Source organism: Rhinolophus sinicus, linkage group LG09 (assembly GCF_036562045.2).
Source record: "Rhinolophus sinicus isolate RSC01 linkage group LG09, ASM3656204v1, whole genome shotgun sequence".
Classification (NCBI taxonomy): domain Eukaryota; kingdom Metazoa; phylum Chordata; class Mammalia; order Chiroptera; family Rhinolophidae; genus Rhinolophus; species Rhinolophus sinicus.
Genome location: NC_133758.1, coordinates 79,317,868 through 79,338,889, shown reverse-complemented (window position 1 = coordinate 79,338,889; position 21,022 = coordinate 79,317,868). Strand labels below are relative to the sequence as shown.

The 21,022-nt window shown below is 37.7% G+C and overlaps 1 protein-coding gene across 1 annotated transcript in view; it reads right to left on the bottom strand.

Moving 5' to 3' along the window:
* Positions 1-21,022, bottom strand: part of GRM3 (glutamate metabotropic receptor 3) — a 216,310-nt gene that overhangs the window by 69,148 nt on the left and 126,140 nt on the right. Inside the window, exon 3 of the mRNA XM_019749770.2 lies at positions 2,591-3,446. Coding sequence (XP_019605329.2) covers positions 2,591-3,446 — 856 coding nt within the window. The remainder of the gene's footprint in view (positions 1-2,590; positions 3,447-21,022) is intronic.

Here is a 21,022-nt window from a genome sequence, read left to right as displayed (position 1 = left end):
AACTGATAAGGATCTGTTTTCATGGAGTTTGTTTTCAAGTGTGAAGATCGAACAATAAAGAATAAGCTGAAAATAATAAATGATGTGGTATGGGAGAAGGTAAAAAAATCCTGGTGAAAAAAAAAGGAGAGCCAGTTAAAGGGAAATGAGGATACCAGTCGTGTGGGTTGGAGCATTACATTGCAATTTTAAGGCTTGTCAGGTGGGCCTCTTTGAGGAGCCAACATTTAAGTGAAGTCTTGAAGGAAGTAAGGGGATTAATCAGCCACAGGGGATATCTGGGTAAAGGGCACTGCAAGCAGTGTGTTGGCGGTGGAAAGTCCCAAAACAAGGGTGGCTGGGATGAAATAAGAAAGAGGGAGCGTAAAATGTGATGACCGGAGAGCAGCAAGGGACGGGGAGGAGGCAAATCAGGTAGAGCCTGGTAGGATACTGTATTATAATGTACATATTTATCTAATTTAGCATACTGGGATCTTCTCATAGTAAAGCGTTTTCTTGTCCAATTCTCACTGCTGAACGTAGTTACCTGGTGGCCGGTCTAAAGTCCCTTTCTTTTCTGTAGTTTAAATCTGTTTTTCATCCTTCACTCTCTTCAGAGATGGAGAATGACTGGTATTGGCGGACAAATCGAGAAAGCTGAAATACCAATTAATGGTCAGGACTGCACAGCCAAACCAAATGGTAGATTCAAAGCCAATAATTGAACAAGGCGGACAAAAAGAAAATACTTTTCTTTTTTTATCCAAATAGTGACCTTATTTCTTCACTTTTCTTTGTCATTTAAGACTCGGTGAGGGAAATGAAGGAAAATATTTTGGTTACATAAAACACCTTTCGAGGGCTCCCTGAAATTTAAGAGTTCCCTTTCTATAAGCTGTTGAGGAGGAGACGTATTTGCATGCTAAGGAGTAAGCAATGAACTAGAATAACAGTTCATTAATACATATGATGAATAAAGATAAATGATTATCCCAAGTAGTCCAAGCGTGGTGGGTACTTTATTTATCTTTAAAAATTACATGCATTGTAGATAAAATTTATAGATACCTGAGAGTTCACTTATATTTAGGGGAAACATATTCTTCTATACTGACTCTATGGTCCATTCTTTTTTTCTGGAGATGTCAATGAGAACTGATCTGTGATTTGGAGATAAAAGCTGATTTGCTATTTTTATATTTTTTGTTGTTTCTATATGGAATATACCTGTTGGAATATAGGGCACATAAAAGGTTTAACCTTTACCGCTTATTCTATATTAAGAGATAGTATCCATCAGGTGGATAGGAAGAAATATTGACATAATTCATTTTTGCTACTTTGGCTCCTTCTGGTTGAATGAAGAAAAGATGTGCAAAAATGCAGGCTGGTCATTTCTGTGCTTATTTTCAAGGCTGGTTTAGCGATTAGAATTCTAAAATAGGAAACAATGGTCATGGAGTTCTCTCTCAGTATTACCAGTGATTTTTCAGGCCATTTTACTTCTGAATGATCATCTATAAGGGAGATGTGAGAACTGCTACTTGCTGCAATGATAGTATGATTTGAGCATGCAAACGTTCATGTCTTGGATGATAAATTAATTGAAACAGACTGTGCAGACTAGAATGATGTTCTAGTGCCATGGGAGATAATTAGCAACTTAGGCAAATGAAAGCATTTTATCACTGTAATATTTCAGACACCAAAATCTTTTGTGCCCACTAATATTGCTTACCATTTTATGGTTTGGAATTAAGCTAAAGTCCCCAGAACCAGTACCTTAATGCGCTGATATCACTTGTACCTTATGCAAACCTGAAAAATGTGTGCTTCTTATGTGTTAGTAATGCAATAAAAAACAATGTTATATTTAAAAATACTTAGGCCATATTTAGAAGAAAATGCAAAGGCAGCAAAAGCCACTTTGAATACACTTTTACATGTTCACTAGTATATCACAATGACTTCCATTATTCTTCAACTTGCTTACACTCAGGCTCCCAGAAAAAGTTTCGTTTCATAACAGAATTTAAGAAAATCCCCAATTCTTAATGCTGACATGGAATTGTTTCTAAGCAGAAGGAAATAAACTCAAATACCTGGAAACCACCATGGTCCGAGTATCTTTCCCTCTCCCCCCTAATTGGATGCTGGGAAAAGAGAGATTTTTTTCCTCCCACGCACTGTAAAAGTTATGAGATTCTGTTGCTCAAATCACCCACAAGGAGGGTTTGGAAGTTCATGTTTCTTATAGGGTTGCCAGTTCTGCTAAAAGACTAAATGCCCTTATCATGGGTGTCATACCGTACGGCTAACAAGAAAGAGAGCAAATGTAGCATAGCCTACATTTGGCAGCTACTGTTGATCAGCCTGGCCTAGGGGGTCCTTTCAATTTCATGTAGTGTACCAACCAAAATATTCACTTACAAATGAGTAAGAACATCAAAGAGCCATCATATTGCATGTCCGAATATTGGGTTAACAGTTTGAATCCTTTGTTGTGGCTCTGACTCAAGGGTTTCTGGGTGTAGTCAAAAGTATTTGATTCCTGTTTGACAATACCTGTTTGCACCATTAGACGATGATTAAAAGGCCCCTTGCTTACCTGTGAAGTTGATTTTCAGCAAGTAATCCTTGTACAACTTCTTCCCGTCCAGGAGCTTCATAGCATCGCAAAGCTTGGTGGTGTTGGGACAGAGCGTGCGCTGCATTTTGTGCAGGGCATGGGCCATGGCATAGACCGCGTTTACTACAAACATGATCTTGGATTCTTGCTCGTAGTTGCTGCTGTCGATGGCCAGGTGCTTGTCGCAAGCGCGCCGGTGGTTCCGCTTGTTCAGGAGGCTGCACTGGAACTTCTGCTCCCAGAAGTCCCTGAACCAGGGGTTGCGGTGGTTGTTGTAGGGGTTGAGGCTCTGGAAGTAGCGGTCAAACTGGCGGACTGGCTGCGAGGCAAGCTCCAGGGTGATGGCACCATAGGCCACGTGCTCGCTGCCCTTTATAATGCTTTCCTGGGCGCCCCAGCCGTCGCTGGCCACCCAGGTGAAGGAGGTGTTGGCGCGGCTGGCAGCGGCAATGAGCTCGCGTGAGTCGTCGGCGCGCATGAAAAGGACCACGACGCGCGCGTTGGGCTTCTGCAGCAGCTCTCGGATCACGCTGTCGTAGGACTTGCGGATGTTGGAGCGACCCACCTTCTCTGCGGTGGCGATGCAGATGTTACGCAGGCGGGCTTCTTGTTCAAAGGCCTCGATCCCGGTCTCCCCGTAGTCACCCTCGGAGGCCACGGTGGACACGTAGGTCCAGTTGAAGAACCGCAAGATCTCGGCCATGGCTTTGGCCTGGTAGAAGTCGGGGGGCACTGTCCTGGCAAAGTAATCATAGCGTGACTTGTCGCTGAGTTTGGCACTGGTGGACGCGTAACTTATCTGAGGAATCTGGAAGAGCCGGAGCAGGTTGGCTACCTGAGAGAGGGGGGAAAAGGGAAATACCTGTTTCAGAAACTCAGAGGTAAATAACTGGACATAAAAAAAAATGAATAATACCAACTTTTTTACCCAGCTCCTTTTTCACTTCTTGCTCGCTAGTCACTAAACTTTTCTTGATGCTTTGCCAGATGCATTCCTGGATACTGTATTTTGGATATTAGGCAGCAGTTTCCAAGCAGGTAGTTTATGCTTCGGAAAAGGTCATGGTGGAGAAAGGAGAAGCGCATGCCCCTGTCTCTTCTAGACTGTATGCTGGACTGTGGACTAGGATCAATTTTGTTCAGGTGTTCTCAGTGTGGTTGTTTGAAGTATCTGGGGTCCTCTTATAACTCAGTCAAACAATGAACTACAGTGAATTGGCCAAATTTAGTTTTTAGACAACTTGGCTGTAGTTGTATAGAAAAAGCCTGCATGTTGTCTAATTCTCACTTCCCCCTCTTTTGCTAAAAATGGCAGTCTCTGAAAGAGTTTAATTTGGGAACTGTATGCCACATGGACAGTCCAAATTAGACATTTATTATCTGGGTTAAGCACACACACACACACCCCAAAAAATCAATTCTATTTGGTCCACCCCAAATTTTAGGCATATACTTTTCTAAATTTCAGAAAAGCTTGACCAATGTTTTCTTTGCTTTCTTTTTCTTTTAAAATTTTTCTTTCTAACTTGAACTATGTGAAAAGAAAGCACACAAATGCTATTTTTATAATATTTTAGATTAAAAAGCAAATTAGAAAGTATTGAGGACCTTGCTAAGAAAGAACCATCTATTTCAAAATGTTTAAAACTTATTCTGAATCAAGAATTTAAATTTCTTATATTCACCTATCAATAATAATTTCATTATTTATTACAGACTAAGACAGTGACACGAGCTTATCACGGAGAATGTTATGCACACAGTTTTATGTAAATATATGTTTTAAAATATCTACACCAATTATATCTATATCTAATAATAAGTTGTTTTTTCTTTCCTGGCTACCCCACATATTCTGAACACGTCTATCTCTATACTGACTTTAGTTATGTAACAGACTAAGTGGACTTTAATCAGAAACAACATCAGTATTCTGATATACTCTGTACTTTGAAATTTTCCTTTTGGAAATTGTGGTTTCAGGTTTATATTCAACATGTAGGAAGCACAGCTTGAAATAGGCAGCTGTTAGCAGAGCACAAGTAATATAAAACAACTGACATCTGAGTCCTGATTAATCATCATTTCAATTGGCAAAGGAAACCAACAGCCAAGTTCATACACAGCCACACAGCATGTTCTTGGAGATCTGGCCTGCTATAAAACCAACACTTCATATAGCCCAGAGCTATCAAAAATGTTGTCTATATTTTTTCAAATCCTGGTACCTCTCACTTAACTATAAATAGAACAGCTAGAAAATCTGGCACTTAGCATGCAACATAATGCAAATTTAGGACCCAAATCTCTCTTGCGTTTTGTATTTGGTAAAGACTTTTTATATTCTAGGAGACAAGTGAATTTTGGGGAATAGAGTGAGTGGAGAGGTTGGTGGGTAGATGAAGGCTATTATACCATTTATTTCTTCTTTCCTCAGGACCCTTGACAAAATGGCCTATACTAATTCATTTGAACATAGGAACATGGCTCATTTACTCAGACTGATTGAGATGGCACTGAGCCACTACTGAGTACCTGGCTTCCTTTGGGTTTATGTACCACTGTGGCAGACTGGTGATAAGAACCCTGTCTGTGCATAGGCATGGCTTGATTATGAAGTTTCTGGGTAGCACTAAAGAGGCCACCTCTTCTTGATGCTACAGTTATATTCATCAGGATCTGAACCCCTCAAGGAAGCAGAGAATGAAAGGATCTAGCAAATGCCCAGAGACATTACTTTCTGGCTGGGAACTACGTGGAAGAATCCTAAACTGGGAACTTTCTTCTTCTGAGGGGTATGAGTAATGAGAAGCTCCTTAAGAAAATAGTTCTTGTCTTTTGACTGATAGAATCCTGTGGCTTCATGTCTACCTCTCCAGAATATGCGAACAATTTACAAATAAGACAGGCTGTACAAGAGAATGAACTAGACATAGAATAATGGCAATATGGCAACACTTCTCTACTGGGAAGGGGCACAATAAGCTATAGCATTTTTGGCAAGGTGGTGGGTTAGAATAAAACTGCAGTTATTGCCCTCATTTTAAGGATAGTCTCTCTCTCTCTCTCTCTCTCTCTCTCTCTCTGAGTGTTTAATGAGGATATTACAACCTACTCTAGAAAAAGGAGGCATGTTCAGTGAGCTGAAACATGAGAATGGAACACTTATAAGGAAATAAGTATAATCTCAATTGTATCATCTATAGTGAATTATAGAACAAAGTGTTGATCCGCTTTTATCATGGTGAGCTGTTCCTTTCATAATTAATTTCCTTAGGTTATAAGAATAAAAATACTTAATGTAAAAATAACCACCACAGAAATCAGCAGATTATAAATTTCCCTTCCTTTCCCTCTTACCCACCTGAACCTGATTTCTAGAAGAATAAAGTTCATAGTTTGGTTTATACATTTTAAAAATGTGTTTCTTCTATTGTAAAACCAGTTATCAATGTACTGGAGATATCTATATCTATATCTCTATATATACATGTAAATAATCTATTCCTTTTACATTCAAAACAGCCTTTTATGATAGATATTACTATCTCCATTTTACAGAGGCAAAAACTGAGTTCTACTAGGTGAAAAAAGTTGTTAATAATTGTATAATTAGAAAGTGGGAGCAAAATCAAGATTTTCACTTTAAGTACCACGGCTATCCTCTCGTAACTTCCGGTCTACCCTCTCCTGTGTGACTGAATCTGAAGTTTGAAGCACAGAAAGGCACCCGGTAGGAAGACTAGAAGACAGAAACCAAAGCAATGTTGTGGCACACACCAGGAAGTGCCTAACTGCCATTAGTAGGAACATCTTTTTAACATAACACTTAAAACTAGGGTTGGGGGATATCCAGATAGTTGTCAGCTGGATGTTCCCTATCTCCGTTTTCTAAAAACTGGGCATCTGAAACATTCTTGACTCTCTTTACTGGCCATATGGTTTCTCTGAGAAAGCATGAAGAATAAGGGGAACTCCTACACTGGACATCATTTTTAAAATAAGTACCATTTTAGGATGGGGAAGTAATGTGAAATTCTGGAAGAAAGTTACCCAATTAGATTATTAGTAGGAGTGGAAGAAGAAAAGACGGGATCTAATTATATATGCTTTTGAAAAAAAAATGTTTTAAATGTAGAGATAAACTTCTCACGGATAGAGACTCTGAAAAGGTATATAGCTGAAGAGAGACAAAAAGACAGAAAATAATTCAGACAATACAGAGTAGTCTCAACAAGTCAGAAAAGACAAGATCTCCAAAGGACCCACTAAGTTGCTAGGCTGCATTGGGGGATTTTAGCGTTAAAAGAACTAGTGGCGAGGGATGGGTGCTATAGGTATACTGGGTCCTTGGGCATCCCCATGGACAACATAAATGATTGGGATGAACCTGTGAGAATTAGGAAGATTAAAAGCACAGAATGTGAAAATGGAGCAAAGTGGATTTTGTTGTTGTCATTGTTTTGTGTGTAAATTATGTTTCAGAAGATGTGGTGGGAAGAGAGAACCACTGGATGGGGAAATTGGTTCCAGATAAGTGAAAAACAGACACTGCCCAGTCCTTCTTGCATCCTGATTCTCCCCAATGAGAATGTTTCCCAACCTAGAATTGGTGATACACTAATATGAAAAAGTTGTTTTATGTCAAAGTAGGAGAGAATAGTGAAAGAAAAGCTCATAATCATAGTAACTGAGTGTCTCCAGTACCGTATCCTGGAAGAAATCACAGATTAAATGATGTAATAACTATCAATAATCTTTGATAAATCAATAATAGGAGACTATTAGAGGGTACAAAGGGTGGTAAGGGCAAATTCGGGAACTATAAATCAAAAATAAATATAAATAAGCATGATGTATTTTGGTAACTTTCTAGAATAGAGTTTTCTAACAGAGGGCATGTAAGCACTTCAAAATGAATAAGGCAGTTGGTTACCAGGAATCAACACAGATTCACAAAAAGTCAATTCCACTAGAATCTCTTCAACATTAGTTGAACCATTTAGTGAAGAGTTGTAGCCATGGAGAACCATGACTTCAACAAGACACTGATGACATTATTTGGATTCTTGTGGAAAAGGAAAAGTGATAGGAATTGGATGACAAAATTAAATATACTAAAAGAGAACAACTTGGAAAAAATTCTGTATGAGATGGTCACGTAAGATCAAATTTTTATCAATGACTTTGGAAAAAAAATATAAATAAGCTATAAGACCATTATGTTGTAGAGCTGGAAGGAGCCATGAAGCTAATAAAAGCCTTTTACTTTTGCTGTATAAGTTAGGAAGCTAAAGCTTACGAATAAGTGGAAAAGCAATGAGTAAAGCCCAGTCACTTGATTTTTCCAAAGGACTAGTCTCCCTCTCTGTCAATAAGATGAAATTACAGAGGGAGAAATACACGTTTTTTGATTTAAGTAAAAATTACACAAATGAAGAAAGAATAAGAAAACTAGGAGAAATGAGGGTACAAATGCAAAGTTGAACATTGCAGAAATTCCCCTGAAATCCAAGGGTGGCAAAAGTCAAAGAGAGATTATTAAGTGGTTTGCTCTCTTTAGATTCCAATTTAGATCCACCTGTTGTAGATGTACTTGTATTATCACCTTTATTTCTCATTATGATCTTATGAAGTAGATACTATTATACTAGTATCCCATTTTAGACTGAGGGACGGAAGCACAGAGCACATAGGGATCTTGCAGAAGAGCCCATAGTTGGTAAAGACAGGATTTCATCCCAGGCATTTTGACACTATGCTCAACTTCCCACACTAATTCAATCATTCTGCAATCCAAGCTCTTAATCTCAGCCATATGCAATTCTTCTCACTACAATGTAGCAGTGATACATTTCAGGTTCTAACATGTTTGTCGTTTTTTTGTTTATAAAGACATGAATTCCTTGATTTGAGGATTATAAGCAATCATTCCTTGTTATTAAAAGTATACTTTTTCATTTCTCAGTCTATGCTTTCTTGTGACTCTATAAACATTTGTTTATTGACTGATCATCTACAGAAATAAAAAGAGTTGTCTAAGAATTCAGGGGAAATTTCAAGTGGGAGGTTGAAAACTTCAAGCTATAAATATCATCATCACGTTTGGTTTTATGATTCATGTGACAGATGCAATGACCTTATGACAGATCCTAGGGACAGTCTGAGAGGCTGCGTGCAGACTTAGCAGAAGCCCTTTCCATTTGCAGCGTGTACTAGAGTTTTATAGTCAATGTTCAGACACCTTGGGATATCCATTTTCTGGATGGCTTGAATTTATCCAGGACTTGGTATTGCAATGTTTTCATTGTAGCCTATCAGGTCACAAATACATTAACTCTTTTTCTGGCTTGATGCGAACTGCATAGGAAGCTGGTCTTGGCCAGGTAACTACTATGTTTTCCAGCAAATGCTAAGATCTCAAATTAGTATTTTTGTCTTTTCCCCAGTTTTCTGGTTGTAAACTGTAGTTATTTAGGCTGGCTTTCACCTACAATAGTTGTCCAGCACAACACTGGTACATGTTGGTGAATGTCTGCTACCATTTTCCCATTGTTTTTCTGTCCAAATGAACTCTATGTAGTTTCTTCAATTTTCTATGTTCTGAAATCTACATGCCTTTGCACATGTTGATCCTTCTGCTTGGAATGACCTTTCTCACTTGTTTGCTCAGTTACTCCCATCAAAAGGCCCCTTTTCTGAGAAACCGTTCTTGAAACCTCACTTCAGACTGAGTTGTATACATTCTCTGAGACTTTCACTCCATGTATTTCCCTCATGACACTGTAATCAAAGTATATGAATAGGTTATTCACAGATGCCTCTACTGGAATGAAAACTCTTAAAGACAGTAGATGTGTATTTGTAATCCCTGTTTCCTCAAAGCCTTGCAGAGTACAGAGGCACTCCATGTTTTTTAAGTGAATGAGTTGATGCATGAATTGATAGTTTCCTGCTCGTCCATGTAACCTTTTCTAATTACAAAGATACGTTTCTGTGGGGAAAAAACAAAAACAAAAACAAAACAGCTGACCACCAGCAAGCAACGTAAAGCCACTCTCAAACACTACTGATAAACAATTTGCTGTATAATGTGTATCCTTCACTGATTATAATCAATTTTCACCTAAATAAGATGGCACATAAGACAAGGAATTGTTGTAGACCCTTAGGAATCTGAAGCAAGGTTTTCGTACCATTAAACACATTTCTCCAAATTATCTCTATGTAACTACCTATGAATAAGGAAGGTAATAAACATCATACCAAGTACATCTAGCCACTGCATCAATTCCCTTTTGGCTAGAAAACTGCCTCTTTGTTCTAACGAAAACAAACTAACAGCCTTATCCAAGCAGTCTTAATCCTCAAACTACATAAACCTAAAATAGGAGTCATATAAACTTATACCTAAGGCAGGCTTCACCATGTGAACTGATACTAACGTCTGCTGGTAAGATAAGGTTTTCCTGGAGACAAATGTACTATGTGCAAGACTCAGAAGCAGCCAAACACTTAGAGCTCATATCAGTCGCTTGCTTATTCTTTTTTTTTGAGAATGTGTAAAACTTTACCTTTCCCGTAATCATTCGCTGATTGTGGAGTGATGCTACCGTAGGAATCCAGACCATCCTTATTCACTGTTGGAAATTTTGGGTTAAAGACCAATTTATTTGGGAGTTTACTTCTCCTAACATTTTTTAGCAAGTCATGGGTACTGTTCGTTTTAGGATTTCAGGTGCCATGCTTCATTTCAATGGTGTTCTCATCATGGAAGCAAAAGAGTATGAACTATGAGAAAGAGCTCAGGTAGTCTAGTATCCTATGTAGTTGTGAAAAAAAGAAAATATGAATTGAAAATTTCAAAGTCACCTCTGAGTGTCTACTTTAGTCACTCTTCGCATTCGGGACATCGATGACATACCCATTTCAAATATGAGCTTTTTGCCTTCTGTGGTGACATAATACCAAATATTTTTTTAACAGAAGACAAAAAGAAGTATGCAAATTTAGAGTCTAGTAGAAATAAGCTTCCCCCTACGGTAATTGTCCATCATGAGGCTTCTTTTCAGAGCTTCCCTTGCTATTGGCTTCTGAGGCTGTGCTAATACTTTAATGGGAACAACAGTCATTGGTCTTTATGTGGATCTATGCTTAGCTACAAAAATTCCAGATGGCAAAGAGGCATTATATGCTCAATTTCCAAGAAAAGTGCTATCTACAGAGCTGAACTCTATATATTTGAAAAATAACCCACAGCTGTGATGTTGGGAATCAGGAGGCTCAATGATCACCCCCAATTATCACCTCTACATTCTGTGTTGTCCACATATGTCTTTGGGGCTGGTGTCTAAGAATAAGCCTACACCTTCAGTTGTTTTATTACACGTGCAGTGCTGAATGCTTTGTTTCATTTTTTTTTTTTTTTGTAAATTAAATGCTTATATATAAGCCTGGAAGAGAACCACTGCGTGCTGTACTTTGAACCATCTGCTATCTCACAACCCAGGTTATTACATAAAGCAAGTTTTAAAAGTTGTGATGCTAAGAGTCCACAGTGAATCCTCCTGTTCAGGTTGATCAAGTTCCTCTATTAGTTGTGCAGTATCCCAGGTTGGCTTGGATTTTAAATGGGAACTGGAGGTGGTGTGTAGTTGGGAAGCTGCCTGAGGAATTCAAACTGCTCATGTCACATGAGTTATCTGCCTATAAAGGATGCCAATCATATTGTTATTGTGGAAAGGATTAGTCACTTTTTTTGGACCATACTACCTGCAGCAGCACATCTGGGAATGTTTTACATGAAAGGAGTTGACTGAAGCCCATGCCTGAAGGCCAGAGATTAATCTGGATTTAGGAAATCACATAATAGGGGTGTAGTAAATGCCAGTTTTCTCAGTATAATCTGCAAAATCACTGATTCTTTTTAAAATTTAATTTAACTTTTTTTGGTATTAGTTTCAGGTATACAAAACAACATAATGATTAGACATACACACCCCTCACAATCTACTCCCCCAATAGATAACTCCCCCAATCTACTACCCCTCTGGCATCATATATAGCTGTTACAATACCATTGACTATATTCCCTATGCTGTACTCCATATCCCATGACTACATATATATACATATAATATATATATTATATAATATATATTTAATAAATATATACATTTAATACGTCTTTAATAAATATATGTTTTATACATTATATACATGCATATATATATATATATATACATATTTAATTATAATTGGCATTCAATATTATTCTATATCAGCTTCAGGTGTATAGTGCAGTGGTCAGGCACCTACACAATCTATGAAATGGTAAGTCCAGTCCCCATCTGGCACCCTACATAATCTTTACAACATTATTGGTTATATTCCCCAAACTGTATTTCCCATCCCTGTGACTACCAATTTGTACTTTCTAATCCCCTCAGGACACAAAAACATTCAAAGATTCATATTGCCATTCCAATTCAACAGCATGACTTAGTCCTGATTCCTGATGGTCTTGCATGGACATTTGAGACAAGATCCCTTAATCATGGCAGAAACTTTCAAAAATGACTCGAAGTAACACGGATTTCTATCCCACCCTCTCCATAAATTGCTGTAGTTGACACCTGTGGTTTAGAACCCAGATAGTCAGACACTTTCATTTTCTTTATTTGTGAGTGAGGGACTTACTATTAATAGTAAGGTTATCCATTTTGTCCTTCTTGTAGCTCATTGCTGAGGCTGAAATTATATACTGACCACATAGAATTCTTTGAATCACACTTTTTTTTCAGAAGACTGGCATTATAAGACACATCAGGTTTCTCATCATGACAGTGCCACTCTGCATTTGACAAGTGTCTGTCTTGTTCCCTTACTAGTAAGGCACTATTTCAGAAACAACTTTATTTCTACCCAGACTTAGCGGGTACTTACAAGAGAAACAAAAATGTATTTTCCCCACTAAATCAGTTTATATCTGCTCTTTGCTCCATTTTTACCCCAAGAATTAATTTTCAACAGAAATCAAGGAACTGAATTGGTTTGGATTCCAGTCACTGACAATGGGATCAAAAAGTTTATGTCATATCTGGTCCAGAGTGCTTTCATGCTTGCCAGCAACACTAGTAAAAAGCACAACTCCCAGGGTGACTTGACACGGACAGACTTAGTAGAAACATGTCCTTTTTAGTGCCTTAGGTATTGATTTTTGGCAATGCCTCTTGAGAGCCACAAGTTGAACTAATCCATATTTTTCTGTAGCCCCTGAAGTCACTGTCTAATATTAGGTTGGTGTAAAAGTAATTTGCCATTCTAATGGTTAAAAATAATTGCAAAAACTGCAATTACTTTTGCACCAATGTAATAATAATATGACAAATACAGCCTTATCAATAAAAAAGTCATCCCTGTTCTTGTTGGCTGTTAACCAAAGGCCAAAAGCTGTTGGGTTTGCCTAGGGGGATCAGAGGACTGTCGGCTAATTGAAAAAATAAAAGATTATTATTTACTTCTGAGATTCTGTGGCAATAATTAGGGCAGAGGGATATATACCATATTATTTGTAGCCAATAGGATTGTATTGTTCATGTTTTCCTGTTAACTTCATTAATTCAACAGAACCATCAGGTATAAAAGCAGATAGCGTAGTGATTCAGTGCACAGAATTGGAATCAAACAGGCCAGCATTGCAATCCCAACTCCTTTTCTCACTAGCTGTATCTATTGAAGGAAGTTATTTTAATTCCTGAAACTTCAATCTCTTCATCTGTATAAAGGGAATCATAGTAGTCTCTGGATTATGAAGTTACATGAGGATTAAATGATAACCCACATGAAGCACACTGGCTGGTACATAGTAAATGCTCAAAAAGTGATACAGTGATAGAAATGATGAATAATGTTTAAACCAGCAGTCATTCATTTAGCAAACTTTGATCAATGACAATTATACAAGGACCTATTCTAAAATTAAGGTTTTTCTAAGATGAGTAATATGTCCCCACTATCTTCCAGGAAGTTATAGTCTGGTAGGAGACAAAGAAACACAATGAGGATAAATTTTGAGACATATGTATACACACAGATACAAAAACACAGGTGAAGGAGCTACTAATTACATTCAGGTGAGTCATGGCAGGCTTCCATGTAGTGGTGACCTTTAGACTTGATCTTAAGGAGTAAGTAAATTTGTCAGGCAGAGAAAAGAGAAAGTTTTTAGGCAGAAGGAAAAGCACAAAAACAGAGATGGGAAAATGTACAATCGTTTTCACAGTATCAGATAATTCATTATTATCTGGGTACCCAGTGTCTGGTAGGGATTACTAGGGTAAGAAAGAATACAGGGACTGGGGAAAGACTGCTAAGTATTTTATATGCTATGCTAGAGATTTTGTATTTTATTCTTTGAGAGATAAAATGACATTAAAATTATTTAATTAAGGGAATGACATGACCATAGTTATGTTTTAAAAAGACTACAGTGGATGACATCCAATTTGAAAAGAAAGTCAGGGAAGGGTATTCAGATGTACAAAATACTCATTCTGACTTTGGCTGTGTGTGCGTGAAGGCCGAGGACCATGTAATCCCAATAATAATGAATAAGTTATTAATGGAAAGGTCAAGATTGGAGATTTAAAGAAAAATTTGAATCCACTTAAAACCATTTATTTGATTGGTAGTAATTACTCAAATACTTATGTCTTAATTTGTTCTCCTGTTTGTGTCATTACAGGTCACCTTGTATCCTTTTTGGAAGGAAGCAGATCATAATATTCGTTTTTGGAGACTGTAGAAAGGATAAAGAGCTTTTAAATTATTGGTAGCATCTTAGAAAAGATAACATAAAGACTTTCTTTTAGATAGAAATAGAAATTTAGAGTCTGTTAAATAGCCATCGATCACAGTTGAAATTTACTGGATGGCACCAACCTGCATTTATTGTTGCATTTCTTTAAATCTTGTATAAATTATATTCCTTAAAACTACTGTGTAAACCTAAATCATCTGTGCTTAACGCACATCTGTAGTATTTATTTTGATGAAGTTACTTTTTTATAGAAAAATTCTGAACAAATTGTAGATTATGTGTTCAATCACACCTGTTTTCCACATTGGGAGAGCTTAATTGCCTGATTTGCATTCTATGAGGCCACACTGTGAACACAATGGCAGCTACCCAAATTAGAGGCCCAGTGCCTGGGAGGAATCAGCTAGTCCCTGGGATGCACACCTTGCACATTTAACCCTACTGAGTGATGGCAAATGTTGCAATATGCTTTGCCATTCTGACCACTTTGGTAAGGAAATCTGGTTTATATTTGGAATATAATTTTTGTAGGTGTTGCTTCTATAGAATTCCCCCGTATGGTAAGAGTCAGGACTTTGTCACTTGAAACAGAGGGATTTCCATAGCCTACCAGGTGGTGATGTCAAAATAGCACCACCACAAGTTAGTGTTCAAAGTCCCAAGGATACACTGCCCAGAGGATCAATGTTTACTTTGAGTTTAACTGCAGGTGTTTTTGGAACACTGTTCTTAAATTTCCAAAGTTCACTATTGGAAAAATACTGTATAAGTTTTCAACTGCATTTTTCATAGACCAGTAAAAGCATTTCTACTACATTAAATCAATGGACTTCAGTATCAACTGCTAAGTGTTGGCTCTTTCCGTATTGAAATACTGAGCCTTGTGCAGATTGATCTATTAAAAAGGGATACATTTAATGGTAATTTGAAAAGAGAACTTCGTGTTGTTAAAGCAAAATCATAGCTTAGGTTTAACTAAAAGAGTCAGGAGTCCTATTTCAATTAGCTTATCATTTAATCTATAATCATAGCATAAAACATTTGCTGATATCTCAGGAATGTCTGTATACCTTGCTTTTCACTCTGTGACATCCATCATAGACATGTGACCACAATAGAAGCCCTGGGCCATTCTATTTATTGCCCCATGAACAGTGGTTCTGATGATAACCTCCTGTTTTTCACAAGACTAGTTTCCAAACAAACACCGACAGAAGGGGAACTAATTAAATAATAAATTAACTCCAAAGCGAAGGAAAAAATAGTTCACCTTAGATAATACCTCTGGTGATAAATTTCTACAACAAAAGAATGTTAACAAAAGCATTTTTAAATTTGGCTGAATGGATAAGAAAACAAGATCCTTACACATGCTGCCTACAAGAGACTCACTTTAGATTCAAAGATACACACAGACTGAAAGTAAAGGGATGGAGAAAGATATTTCATGAAAATGGAAACAAACAAAAACTATGGTAGTGATACTTATACCAGGCAAAATAGACTTTAAAACAAAGGCTATAACAGGAGAAAAAGAAGGATCCAGTAATCCCACTTCTGGGTATTTATCCAAAGAACCCAAAAAGCTACTCCGAGGGGACCTGTGCATCCATATATTCATTGCAGCATTGTTTACATTGGCCAAGATGTGGAGGCAGCCTGGGTGTTCGTGGACGGATAAATGGATAAAAAGTAGAAGGTACAATAGAATATTGCTCAGCCATAGAAGGGAATGGGTTCTCGCCATCTGCGGCAGCATGGATGGACCTGGAGGGTATTGTGCTGAGTGGAGTATGCCAGACAGAGAAAGACAGATGCAATGGGATTTCACTTACAGGTTGAATCTAAAGAATGAATAATCAACAAAACAGGAACAAACAAAGATACAGAAAACATTTTGATGGTTATCAGATGGGAGGGGCGTTGGAGATGAGTGTAAAGGGGGAAGGAATTAAGAAGTACATAGTGATTATTACACAGCAGTCATGGGGATGTAAAGTAAAGCATAGGGAATGTAGTCAATAATATGGTAATAACTATGTATAGTGCCAGGTGGGTACTAGATTAGTCAGGAGGATCACTTCTTAAATTTACAAATGTCTAGCCACTATGCTGTACACCTGAAATTAATATAAAATAATAGTGGATGTCAACTGTAATTGAAAAAGTAAAAAGGTAGGGAAAGGTGAAGAGGAATAAGAGGTCCAAATTTCCAGGTATAAAACAAATAAGTCATGGGGATGTAACGTACAGCACAGGGAATATAGTCAATAATATTGTGATAACATGGTACGGAGTCAGATGGTTGCTGGACTTATTGTGGTGATGACTTCTTTAGGTATGTAAATGTTGAATAATTGTAGTATACACCTGAAACTAATAACATATTGTATGTTAGCTATATTTTAATAAAAATCTTTTAAAAAGGATAGTAATGGAGGTATGTGTTTATTTAGTGGGAACTTGGGACAGGTTTCTCAAAAGGGTTGGTGTTTGAGCTGAGAACTGAAGGAGGGAAGGATTTGGCAAGGCCTCTAGACAGCTACAGAAGATTACATTCCAGGTGGCAGTATGTTCTCTCTCTTATGAAAAAATATGCAGATACTATCCAGTAGACTATGAGAAATCAAATTTCCAGGAAGATTTCAAAGGCAGATTTTCCGTTTACAAAGATCTAAAAGATTTTTCCTGTTCAACTCCATTCCTTTCTTTTCAATCTGTTATTCTTTCTGATCTCCTAGCACTTGTGTTGTCAACTGATACTCAGGTCTTATACTTGTACCTGTTTTATGTATGGATTTGATATTTCCAAATTTGTTTTCACCTATCTCAGGGGCTCATAAGATGTCTACTATTCAAAATTTTATCTTACATTCTCTCTGCTCCATATTGCCCAGACTTTACACAATAGTGTTCTTGCTGTACCTAAAATACATATGTTTAATAAATACTTATTTTCTGATGACAAATGATTTTATGAGTGCCCTAGTTCTAGTACATAGGTCATGAGATGTTTGACTCACCAACTTCACAAAACTACTGCTATAATTAAGTGAAATAACAATTGACCGGACTTCTTCAAAGTGACCCTGATGGGACAGAGCCTATTATTTATTTTGCTTTATGTTTAGCTACTTCCTTTGTAAACATTCATATCCTAATAGTATTTTGCTTGAGCAAAATTAATTATAAAAATTAAGAAATGCCCTTAAATATCATGTACAGATGGCCTCTGACTTATGATGTTTCAACTTAGAATTTTTTGAATTTATAATCATGTACAAGTGATACACATACAATAGGAACTGTACTTTGAATTTTGATATTTTCCAGGGACAGCCATATGCAGGCCAATACTCTCTCATGATGCTGGACACTAGCAAGAAGATGATTTTGCCCAACTGTAGGCTAAGGTAAGTGTTCTGAGCATGTTTATGGTAGGCTAGGCTAAGCTATGGTGTTCTGTAGGTTAGGTGTATTAAATAAATATGTTTTCAACATATGACATTTTAAACTTACAGGTTTTTTGAGACATACCTGATTATAACTTAAAGAGCATCAAATACTAATATGTACTTCAAATACTAATATGTTGCTTCAGTCTCCTCAATAATAGACCGGTTTTTGCTTGAATAATTCCAGTGACAGAGAACTCACTTCCTTACATACCCCTCCTTCCAGACTATTTCATTCTAAGAACTCTTTCTATATTGGCCCTAACTGTGCCTTGCTCTAAATCAGTTTGTCAGTGGAAAAAAAAGATAATTTTGTAATTGGCAATGTATGGGAATATTTTTGGATGTCACAACTTGAGGTGCTACTGACATCTAGTCTAGTAGGTGGAGGTCAGTGATGCTAATAAACATCCCGCAATGCACGGACAACTCCACACCACAAATAATTAACTGTCCATCCTGATAGTGCCAAGGCTGAGAAACTCTGCTCTACATTCAATTTATTTATCCACAAAAAGTGTTAATTTTTCCGTTCAGTGGGCCATCTGATACTTGGACACAGCTAGCTATCTGAAGGTTTTTATACCTCCACGTCCTTCAACTATTTTTCTGATGCTCCTATAAGAAGACCCAACAATTCACATGTGACTCTTCCCCAAAACATTTGAATTTAGAGGAGGAATGAATAATTGAGAGAAGGCAATGCCGAGTATAAATTGACCAGTGGTGATCTACTTTCACACTATGGAGGAGGAATAATAGAGTAGTATCTTTATGTGTTGTTCTCCTTATCTAGATAAAATCTGTGAAAGTTACTGCAGGGGATTTGTTTAAGGAGTATTCTTCTCAGAGACATGATGTGAGCACTGCATGGCATGTCCAAAGCCATGTCATGATAAGCAATATTATAATGACCATCTCCCAGGGTCAGAGAGTGCTTGGGATGTGGATATTGCTAAAGATTCTATAAAAAGGTCTGATTATACTAGGGATGGGAAGAGGTAGTAAGATCCTTTCAGGGCTCTCTTCTGCCCTTTCTATGAGTTCAGCTTTCAGACACCATGTCACCCAAATCCCCATTCGTGGCTGAGGTCACTTTAACACTCAGGGACACAACAATAACCTGTCATGTGCGAGAATTTGCTCCAGCTAGGCAAGAAAGACTGATAAAATGATACCTCCTCTGAAAAGAGTGAGGGGCATTTTTGGAACGTTTCAAAAGACTTTTAGACTAGACAACTTAGAAGCTCTAACTACAGTCTATTTGAAAAAGCACAAACATAAACACTGCTTCAAAATAAGTACCATGGAGACAATTGCATAGCTAAAGGCAACTGGCCTGTTCTCTTCTTGAATAAATACCATTGTCCCTGAAGTGGGCAGATTGCAGGCTTAGAGACAAGAGCAGAACAATCTTAAAAATGCTTGGAAAAGAAACTTATTCACTAGAGGTGACGGATAGATTCCATGTATATTTGCTAATAAAGAAGAATTTTGATGCTAGCTTTCATTGATTACTGAATTAAGGAATCAATACTGTTGCTTTATATAAAGGACCCCCACAGAGTGGTTTGTCTTACTTAATAAGAGTCTTGGTAAATAATTATCCGGGCCTTCATCAGTGGTGATGCAGCTTAACCCAGCAAATCATTAAGCATTTCTCCTTTCATGCTGTTTTCACTATCTGCCAACAGTGCCTATTGTATGAACTAACGCTGCAGGGACTATCTCCTCTGCGGACTTCCAGGAGAATTCTCCTTAGAGGGAAAATAATGAAAGAAGAGGAAGCTGGAGAGAGAGTGCCTCCTGAAGCAATCCCACTGATAAAGCAATCCTGGCCAAAAAGGCAAGATTATAACCTCTAACAGACCCAACCACAAAATGGAAGATGCACAAATGTTAATCATTTTCTATAATTGTCTCTCTCAACAGGCAATTTTATTACTGAAAATTTTGTGACCTGATTTGAAACTGGATGCTAAATTAGATGATAGGAATTCTAAAAATTGTATAGTGGATTTGTAGTAGTATATTTTCCTCTATAGTTTTACGCTCTTTTTCGCCCCCTCCTCAGTTCAAGCAAAGACATTTTCCAGTAAATATTCAGGAAGTCAAAAGCCATTAAAAATGGATGGCAGGTTTGACTGGTGTGCATGGATCTTTGTGGCCACCAGCTACACACTGTCACCACGGTTACCAGACACGGTGAAAGGTTTGCGAACTTAATTGTCTGACCTCGTATAATCAGAATCAGTCCAGAAGCAGAAGTAGGTGAGTGTGAGCGGTACCCCGAAAAAGCCTCTCTGCTAAAATGTTTCCCTCATTTATGTACAAGAGTGCCTTAAAATCATCGTTAGGAATTTATTGCTTTGGATTGCCATTGACTATTTTTTGGAATTCTTATTAGAAGACAGATATGTTTCAAAAGGATAATATACTTAAATTCTTAGCTATATAAGAATCCTCTAAGAGCTCTTTTCATTCATGATGCCTAGCTGAAAAGAAGGCCTGTTGGAAGATGGCCTGGAGTTCACTGTATAGACAAATTGCTCCATCTCCCTGCTTACCTTGGCTGGAACACGTACGGCCTAATCAGAGCCTGAGCAGTCAGGACCTTTGGGGGCCATGGAGGAGGGAGTGAAGCTCTCTCTTTCCCTTCCTCTCCAGTGCACCCCCTTACTCCCGTCAAGGTCTCTGACCTCTTGCACACAAACCTCTGTCACAACCTTCTGATGGATATTCCTCAGATCCAGCATCTCATTTTCACTGTGGCCCAATTACCCCTCCTCCAATACAACTTTCATCCTATTAGTCATCCTCAAAACCTTTCTAAAGGTCATTTCTTACTTGTGAGCCCCATGAACATATTCTGAATTGTAGTCACTGTTATTTCATAGTAATATTATACCCAGAGCCAGATTTTAAGTTCTTGAGGTAAAGACTGTTTGTTTTTTTTATTATTATTTTCATGGTCTCTTTAACAACCACAACAGTGAGAGCTTCTCACAGATTGACTTGCTCATGAAGCGCATGGGGGAACAGTAATGACTTCATGGAACTGCTTAGCCACTGGGAGGGAAAGCCATGGAGTTGGTTTTAGATGTAGCTCTTCCACTGACTTTTTCTATAATTTTA